At 40.0% G+C, this 9,887-nt stretch overlaps 1 protein-coding gene across 1 annotated transcript; it reads left to right on the top strand.

The window, feature by feature from the left end:
* The first annotated feature begins 1,019 nt into the window (after positions 1-1,019).
* Positions 1,020-4,440, top strand: cnpy2 (canopy FGF signaling regulator 2). Its single transcript, XM_012881131.3, has 6 exons — positions 1,020-1,164; positions 1,312-1,436; positions 1,519-1,634; positions 2,922-3,119; positions 3,533-3,629; positions 3,739-4,440. The coding sequence occupies exons 2-6, from the start codon at positions 1,337-1,339 to the stop codon at positions 3,780-3,782; spliced, it is 555 nt and encodes a 184-aa protein (XP_012736585.2). The 5' UTR covers positions 1,020-1,164; positions 1,312-1,336; the 3' UTR covers positions 3,783-4,440.
* The last annotated feature ends 5,447 nt before the right edge of the window (positions 4,441-9,887 follow it).

Here is a 9,887-nt window from a genome sequence, read left to right as displayed (position 1 = left end):
AATTTCTTCTTAGAAAGTCTGTATTTAGAAAGAACAGTTAAATTTGGGTCAGAAGGTTGCATACATCATCTTAGGGGGAATAGGAATAAAAAGCCATTTAATTAGAGCTTTTAAAAATGTATTTCAACAATTCTATTTCTAATGTGGAATTACATAACATTCACCTTTAATGCATTCTAATAGCAGGAAATGGATGTTCGAGATTGAATTTCATATACAGTAGATTCTATGCAGTTTCTATGCAGACTTCTAAGCCACTTAGCTGCAGCTGCAAATTTCTGCCAAATGTCAAGGAATCATTTCCAGCAGCTGCCATGTTTAATTTTCCTCTGTGTCTGACCTTTCACTGTTTTGACTCATTGATGGTGTAAGCCTGATAAACTTTGCTACAATCCTGATGCCACTACTAGATGTGCTGACCCTTTTAAATAGAATATTTTTGTCAATTTGAATAAATTAGAATATGCTATGTGTTCTGATGGGGTCTGTTGAAAATAACCTTTAAGCAGGTCTCAGGCCCATCTTTCTGTATAAAAAAGTTTGTATTGATCTGATATAATATTCTAATCTTTAATGTTTTCAATAACTGTAAACAGGAACAAATGCTCTATAACACTTGACTGTGTAATTATTGCATGTCATTTTTTTTTCATTTAGTTGAGCTATTAAGGTAAATGTACATTTCAATAATATCAGTTTATTAAACTTTTCTCTGTACCTATCTGTGGTCTACCAAAACTACATTTCTGCTTATGAAAATACACTGACTGGCATTAAAAAGAGGCTAAATGTGCACAATAAACCTTTGTGGTAACTTATCTGGCTTATTTGAGAAACTCAATCAAGAGTGTTTTCTGATTATTTATATATAAAAAAAGAAAAATGTCAGTTTTTCTTCTTCTTCTTCTTTTATATCTCAGATTTGTGCATTACCCTCCAGCACTGCTGGACCACTGCTGTGGTTGCTAAGGTCCCCCAGAGGTTGCCTGGTAACGGTGGAGCTGCTCGAATCTTCCCGGCCACCAGGGGGCGCTGTCCGCTACTGCAGCGCTCGACTCCTACGGCGGAGGAGCAGCTCCGTTGCTACGTCACCACATTTCACCGAATGCGATAAAACAGCGTGGAAAAGCCTGGAAGTTCATCCCGAGAAGCTGCCAGAAACGGGCAAGTTGAATGGAAAAAATGGTTTAGCTGCATTTTTTTTAAACCCGCATATCTGTTTAGGTTGCAGAACAGAATGATAAAGCGGAGACGGTGGTTGAGAGTTTAACCGGTGAACCTGTTGGGGGATTTGTGTTGATTGTGATGTAGAGACATCCGTGCGTCCAGAGACAAAATGAGGGAAGCTGCGCTGCTGCTCACGTCTTGTGTAGTTGTGTGTCTCCTCCTGGGCCACAGCCGGGCTGCCAGACAGGGACAGGACATCAGATGTGGAGGTACTGTGCGCTCTAAAGCGGGTTTTTTTTACAACGCGTCCAGCAAACTCCTCATGTTCCGCTGTTTTTGCTCCCTCCTCAGCCTGCAGGGCTCTGGTGGACGAGATGGATTGGGCCATATCCCAGGTAGATCCCAAGAAAATGATCCAGACGGGATCCTTCAGGATCAATCCGGACGGGAGTCAGTCCATCAGAGAGGTGAGGTTGCACACCAGCAGCCACCTGGAGATGACTTCAGAGAAGCTTCTTTGAATTTCAAATATACAGCAGAGTGGTTTTTATCTAAACTGATGGGTATCAGAAGCCCGTTTTGGTCTGATAAGTTAAAGGTTTGCACTTTTGAATATACGTAACTCTTGTATAAGCATAAATCGTCTTGCATAGGGATGTTCCAGTTACCAGTATCAGGAAACTTAAAAATACAAGTTCAGTTTTAAAAAATGCTAGTTATTTGGGTCCTGCATTTAAGTTCTTCTAATAAGCATTAGAAGCATCTCCGTGTGTTAGTGCGCAGATTGTTTGATCAGTGTAAGGTGCAGCAGTAGTTTTGGTCTACAATTTGGTGTTTTTTCTTATTTAAAGCTGTCAAAAAAGTTTAGGTTTTAAAACTTTGCATCACTTAAATTACTCTTTGTGTTGGTCCATCGCATAAAATCCCAATAAAACACATAGAAGCTGGTTCACCTAACGATACAGAATGTGGGCAATGTTTAAGCGATGTGAATCACTGCAAGGCCTTTCATTCTGCTTTTAAAGTTTAGTTTTTTTTTATGGTAACAGCAGAGGGAGAACCCGTAAAACCGGCATAATATGGAATTACTTTACAGCAGAGGTCACCAACATGGTGCCCACGAGCCTGTTCTAAAAATCAGCACAATCCGCCAGTGAGCTGCATCTAAAAAGACATTTTATTCCGTTACTCTTCCTCTTTATTCACACTTGCATTTTTTATTGATTTTTATCTATAACAAAGCTTGAAACATTTTATATAAAGTTAAGACAAACTTTGATTCACCCTCACAGACAACACCAATGTCTCAGTCTCAAAAAGGTTGGTGACCCCCTGCTTTACAGGGATATTTAGTGATGACCCATTCCTGAAAATGACGATGACAATCAAGCCAACTTCTCCCAATACTTTTCTTTATTTACTATCATATAATGTCCCCACCTCCTCCCATGAGCTTTAGTATCTCAGCCACTAAAGAGATGCATCAGGAGTGGGCACTGAGTTCAGTTTGAGTCCATCTAACTGGTCAAATATATTATTAATATGTACAGGGTGACTGCGTGGCACTTTAAATATAAAATCCTACCTAATATTTCATCCAAGCAGTCCTTTGGGATCCAAAACAGGTTTAAAAAAACAAAAACAAAAAAAACTGGCCTTCAGGGTGGATATATTGTGCTCTTCTAGCTGGGGCCATGCCCTTTGTGGTTGGTCTGTAAATGTTTTATGTGTGTGTGTCCGTGTGTGCTTTTCAGGTTCCTTTAGCACGCTCTGAGGGAAACCTCCTGGAGTTGATGGAGAGCGTGTGCGACAGGATGGAGGACTATGGCGAGCGCACCGATCCGTCCACCAACAGGAAGTCCTACATCAGAATCAAGTCTCGGAACGGTGAGGCCATGGACGTCTCAGAGGCGACGTTTGACTCTAGAGTCACATCCAGTTTGAAATTCGCTGTGAGTACAGTTTTTTTTTTTTTTTTTTTTATGTATTCTTCAAAATCTAATAATTTAAAACAAGCTTTTAAACAAATAATATTTATGGGCTTCATTTCAATTATTCTTTATTAGAAGGAGCATTAAGCAACATTTCACCACTAGGTTGGCTGCTGAGCAGTCTGTAGGCCAAAAACAAGATGTGTGGCTTCGTAAACAACAGACTGGAGAACAACACGAGAAATGTTGTGATGTCATAATATAGTCCATCTAAAAAAAAAAAATACCGTTAGTTCTTCACATCATTATTTCTTTAGTATCTAAAATATTGAAATTATGCCTATTGCTCCTTTTTAACAAGGAAACAGATCAGATTGACGCACTGACTAAAAGCTCTGCTCTTATTATTTTTTACTTTTTTTTTTCCCCTCAAGTGTGAGACAATTGCTGAACATCACGAAGATGAAATTATCGAATTCTTCGCTCATGAAACGGATAATGTCAAAGACAAACTCTGCAGTAAAAGGACAGGTATGTTCACCATTGCTCTTGCTTCCCTCTCTTAAGTTGTAGTGCAGTATGTTTGTGTAAGAGTGATGTTTTTTTTTATTCATTTATTTATTTTTTATGTGCTTTTCAGACCTTTGTGACCACGCCTTAAACATTCCTCATGACGAACTTTGATGTTCTCTCGTCAGAGCTGCGATCTCTGACACACACAGGAACATTTGGTGCTGTACTGTCTCATGACATTGCCTCGAGATGTAAACAAATCTTTTTCTATAAGATCACAGAGAATTTAGGAGCACTTTTGGCCTAATTATGCCGTTCTGTTCAGTTACCCACTCATGTACAGTTTGTTATATTTGTTCACAATTTTCTTTGTCTTTTTTCACCCATCTAATACTTCTCTCTCCAACTGTGAACATTAACAATTACCGTATTGAACCGCCTTTCCAGTAAGGTCGCCTCCAACTAGTTCAGATGTTTGACTCATCTTAGTGAGGCGAAAGAAAAGCATACAAACAGTAGTTATAATTTGGGATGTAAAAAAAACAAAAAAAAACTCAATGTTATCTTGAAATGTTTCACTTGAATTGGGATTGGTTGTGTTTCCTGCTTCATTGTTAAAGCACTTCGCTGACATTGGAAACATTGATTAGCCTGAGGGACCACCAAAAGAAATGTTTAAAAAGGTTAAAACAAAATTATTTGTCACAACTTAAGACAATACGTTGTTGAACACCATTTGCACAACATGTTAGGTTCCCTTATGGCGCGGGTGCAGCTGTCATTTACGAGCCCTGGGACCAGCATGTAGGTATTTTGCTCTCTAGGGGGGGTTCAGAGTTGCAGGGCAAACACTATTTGATGGGGAATCACAGCTTGACATAAAAGGTGCAGTAATATTTATTACATTTCAACGACCGGATGCCCAGACTGCAGCCTAAACCTTGGACCTTTAGCCTGCTTCACCGTAGGCTATATGAAGACACACACACACTGCTCAAAAATAAAGGGAACACTAAAATAACACCTGCTAGATCTGAATGAATTAAAAATCCCACAAAAAGTATCATTGGAGATCAAACTTATTAAACCATGGAGGTCTGGACTTGGAGCCACATACAAAATTAAAGTGTAACAAACAAACTACAGGCAGATCCAACTTTGATGTAATGTCCTCAAAACAAGTCAAACATTGTCCTCAAAACAATGAGGCTTAGTAGCATGTGTGGCCTCCACGTGCCTGTAGGACCTCCCTAGAACGCCTGGGCATGCTCCTGATGAGGTGGTGTATGGTCTCCTGAGGGATCTCCTCCCAGACCTGGACTAATGCATCTGCCACCTCCTGGATAGTCTGTTGTGCAGCATGGCGTTGGTGGATGGAGCGAGACATGATGTCCCAGATGTGCTCAACTGGATTCAGGTCTGGGGAACAGGCGGACCGGTCCATAGCATCAATACCTTCGTCTTACAGGAACTGCTGACACACTCCAGACACATGAGGTCTAGCATTAGGAGGAACCCAGGGCCAACCGCGCCAGCATATGGTCCCACAGTGGGTCTGAGGATCTTATCTCTGTACCTAATGGCAGTCAGACTACCTGTGGTGAGCACATGGAGGGCTGTGCAGCCCCACAAAGAAATGCCACTCCACACCGTTACTGACCCACTGCCACACCAGTCATGATGGAGGATGCTGCAGGCAGCAGAACGTTCTCCACGGCGTCTCCAGACTCTATCACGTCTGCAACATGTGCTCAGTGTGAACCTGCTTCCATCTGTGAAGAGCTCAGGATGCCAGTGGCCAATTTGCCAATCTTGGTGTTCTCTGGTAAATCCAAACATCCTGCTTGGTGTTGGGCTGTAATTATAACCCCCACGTGTGGACGTCAGCCCCTCATACCTCCATCATGGAGTCTGTTTCTGATCGTTTGAGCAGACACATGCACAGTGTGGCCTGCTGGAGGTCTTGTTGCAGGGCTCTAACTGCTCCTCCTCTTCCTCCTTTCACAAATGTGAAGGTAGTGGTCCTGCTGCAGGGTTGTTGCCCTCCTGCAGCCTCCTTCACGTCTCCTGATGTACCGACCTGTCTCCTGGTAGTGCCTCCATGCTCTGGACACTACGCTGACAGACACAGCAAACCTTCCTGCCATCCTGGATGAGCTGCACTACCTGAGCCACTTGTGTGGGTTGTAGACTCCGTCTCATGCTACCACTAGAGTGAAAGCACCGCCAGCATTCAAAAGTGAGCAAAACAGCCAGAAAGCAGAGGAACTGAGAAGTGGTCTGTGGTCACCACCTGCACAACCTCTCCTTTATTCCATTTACACCACAGCAGCTGAAACTGATTGTCAATCAGTGTTGATTCTTAAGTGGATAGTTTGATTTCACAGAAGTGTGATTGACTTGGAGTTACATTGTGTTCTTTAAGTGTTCCCTTTATTGATTTTTTTTTTAGCAGTGTTTATTGCCTACAATTGTTATGTGTGTTTGTAATCCAGATTATACAAAAACTATCGGGTCAAAATTTCAAACAGTTTGCATTAGAAGACAACCTTCAAGTTTATTTAATCTCTTAACAGGAGAAATGTGGTTATGTTTCAGTTTCTTTATCTTTTTACTATAAAGATTAATTGGTAGTTAATGGCATATAGTGGCTCAAATTAAAAAAAGACAAATGTTTACAGAAGTCCGATTAAAACATATTTTCATCAGGATTGTTGAACACTAGAGTCCATTTACATCCAAGTAATAGAAATGCTATTAACGTTTCTAACTTTGACTGATGTTTCATTGTCCGTTATGTGTAAACTCTTTATCTACCTGAACACCATGAAGTTTCTCAGTTGCTTCTCTATAGCAAAAAAGTATCCTCAAAGTGCTGAATAGGTGGGTTAGCTGTAACAAATACAAATTATAGAATTAGCTTATTTAATTTGTTTACATGCATATTATTTGCCATTATGTTAGAACATTAAAAAACATCTGCTTTTGTAATATTTCTAAGGTTAAGTTAAATGTGACCATGTGCATCTTTATTCCAGTTTAGTTTCCACATCAGCTTAACCAAACTAAAATCTTGTTACTTCACTCGAGCGATCTGTCAAAAAATTGTAAGAATGAAATGTTGGTGTTAAAAGAACAAAAATTACGTGTTCTGACTTCGTATTTGAAAGAAAATCATTTCAATGTGTCCAGAAATTTCTACATTTGTACTTTCTACTATCCCTGAATCTGTTTTCTCTTCAAATATATTTCTATGACATCAACATGACTTCAGCCTTTTTATTCCAAGACTTTAGACAGAACTAGTCAGTTGTTTCACAAACGGCTATTTCTGGCAAATTCTCTGATTTTTATATCCGAGAACTACACCAAGAAGAGAAGTAAACAAGGTAATAAACAAAGTTTTACTGGGAATGTCAAATGTATTTCATCATATAGTCTGTGAGGGTGACCAGACTTGTGTGGGAATATTTTTTATTTATTTTTTTGCACTCCTGTCCCAAAAACTGAAACAATGTCCCGTGTTTGGCTGGGTCAAATTTTGAAAGGTCAAAAAATTATTCAAATGCCGATTATTCTATTTTCTTTTCTCTTGTTTTATGTAAAGAAAGCAGAGCCGCAGTCGTCATCACAGACTAGAGCTGTGCCAGCTGACAATCACAATATGCAACAGCGCCTCACGTCAAGACCAACATGCACGCCAGGATAATATCAAAATCCTTTTTGTTTTAACAGAATATATCTTTTATAGTCCCACAGAGATGGGATTCGTTTCTGCATTTAATCCATTCCTTTTGGGAGCAGTGAGCTGCCAGCCACACCGAGTGGCGCCAGGGGAGCATTCTGGGGCTGAGGGTCTTGCTCAGGGAGCCAACGTGGCAGTCTGCGGGAATTGAACCGGGGCTCTAATCACCAGGTCACCACTCCCACCAGAATATTGAGGAAACTACATCAAAGAAAAGAAAATGCAGCTGCAACAAAGACTGGGGAAGGGTTTATAACTGGGTGAGTGAAATGTGATCCTCAGAGAGCTCTTTGTGGCGTTGGCCAAAGTTATTGTTCAGTTTCACTAGTTGCCTGATTATTACCTGACCTGTACAATAAAGCAATCACTTAAAAAGAACCTGTCTGACAACATGAAGTAGGAATAAATCATACCTAAACTAAAGTAAAACATGTCAGTGACAGAAGATTTACAAAGCAATATTTTTAGGCTTTGAGGACAGAAAGGAACCTCATTGACAGCCGTTATCCACATCTGGAGAAAATGCCACACTGCGGTTACCCTTCCTTGGAGCGGTCCGCTGACCAAATTAGTACAGGAGGGAATTGCTGACTCAAACATTAGGGCACAAACAGAACATCTAAGGTAGCAAAGGTCTCACTACTTCAACTCAGGTCAGTGTTGATGATTCAACAGGAAGAAAGAGACTGAGCCGTAATGGCGGCCATGAGAGCGTTAACAGAGCTATCAGCTTTACTTTGTCCACACAGGGTTTGGATCGCCTTTTTCTCTCTTAATAAAATAAAGCAACACGATCCTTGTATATCAACTCAAGTCAACTTTGATTTGAAAACCAATTTGATGATCTTAAACATCTGAGAGTGACAAAAAAAATGAAAATTGTAAGGCAGCAAATGCAGTTTCAAAGCACAGTACATTCCCAATAACTACAATAAAATGAAAGTCTAAATGTCGTTATAAATTAGAGAAGTCCTGTCATCTGGTCGATTTCTATAGTACTTTTGATTCAAAGTAAAACATAGCTTAACACACTTTACAGAAACTCAGCAAATACAGAAATAAAAAGAAACGAGGTCCTATTCACCACACACAAAAATACAGATGTGTAGATGGCTATATGTAAAGAAAAGCAGCGCTATCCACAGCTGAAATGGCAAAACAGCAACAAAATGAGTAACAGCAGAATAAGAGGTTAATAAGAAAGAAAAGGGAAATGCATATCTAGAGAAACGGTCATTTTTGATTTTTAACATAATCAACCTGCATCACCAACTAACAGCTAGATTCTTGTTAAAATATTCTCCACACAATTAAACCTCAGCAAACAGTCCTATTTCCTGTTAATGTCACACAGCAATCAAATATAAAAGTCTAAAATTACTTTGGCATGTGGATACAATGCAGACATTGTATAGTGACTGGCAAGAGTGTGCATGCGGTACCCCTAGAAATCTTTCACATTAACGTGTTACAACTACAGTGCCTTTTATGGGCTTTTTTTTTTGGGAGAGAGCAACACAAAGTACTCCATAACTGTGATGTGGAAGAAAAAGGATCCAGGCCCTGTGTGTCAATAATTTGTAGAACTATATCTGGCTGCAACTGCAGGTCCTAGATGGATTTTGGTCTGGACTTTGACAGTAACTCTATCAGTGGAAAGTTACGCTTGGCTCTAAGCTAGTCTGTTGCAGTTCTTGCTGTTTAGCAATGTTGTCCTTCTTACGGCTTTCTTTGAAAAACCTCCATCTTCTTGCCACTCGTCCACTGAAGTGGGATTTATGACGCTGCGTTTGTCCAGCTTGTCAGTTTAAGTGAGCGGCCATGTCTTGGTAGATACAATACGTCGTTTTCATTCAACTTTCAAAATATCCCAATGCTCAGGATATTGTTTTGTAACCTAAACCTGCTTGGATCATCTCTATAACTTACTCCCTGACCTGTGTCCTGTTGTTGAGCCATTATTAAAATAAAGCAGCCCTACGGCTCCTTTCTCTGTCTGAGATATTTCTGCAGGACATTTTTAATACCAGTGGGGACAAACCCACATTTTACATGTGTACAGCTTTTATTTTTCATTTTGTGCTTTTATATTCTTTTTTTTATGGTTGTTCTTATTGTAAAGCACATTTTTTGACCTGTGGAATGTGCTTTATAAATAACATTTTGTTAGTTTCTGCGTGTTCGTGATGCCGTTTGTGCACTCATGATCTCTAACAAGGCCTTCACAGATCAGCTGTGGACTCTATTCAGTAATGAGTTCTGATGGCAACTGGTTGCATCAGATTTTTAATTAGGGGCACTAAGTACAAATGGATGTCATATTGTTTTTTTATTGAACGTATCTACACGTAATTATTCTCTTACTTCTCTAGTGTGCGCTGATTTGGCCTCGCATGAGGTCCCAATGGAAGATATAGAAGTCGATGGCTGTAGTGTGAACAAATGTGAAGTTTTAGGGGTGCGGAAACTTCATCAAAGGCACTGTTTGTTGAGTTTAATTTAACAAATGACTGGCATTTTGAGCTACCTCC

Source organism: Fundulus heteroclitus, chromosome 20, assembly GCF_011125445.2.
Source record: "Fundulus heteroclitus isolate FHET01 chromosome 20, MU-UCD_Fhet_4.1, whole genome shotgun sequence".
Classification (NCBI taxonomy): Eukaryota; Metazoa; Chordata; class Actinopteri; order Cyprinodontiformes; family Fundulidae; genus Fundulus; species Fundulus heteroclitus.
This window is presented reverse-complemented; position numbering and strand designations above follow the sequence as displayed.

Excerpts from the sequence above, each read along its gene's own strand:
- cnpy2 (XM_012881131.3), top strand. The coding sequence starts at position 1,337 with ATGAGGGAAGCTGCGCTGCTGCTCACGTCTTGTGTAGTTGTGTGTCTC. Across the intron at positions 1,437-1,518 it reads ACAGGACATCAGATGTGGAG|CCTGCAGGGCTCTGGTGGAC; the intron begins GTACTGTGCGCT and ends CTCCCTCCTCAG. Across the intron at positions 3,120-3,532 it reads CATCCAGTTTGAAATTCGCT|TGTGAGACAATTGCTGAACA; the intron begins GTGAGTACAGTT and ends TTTCCCCTCAAG.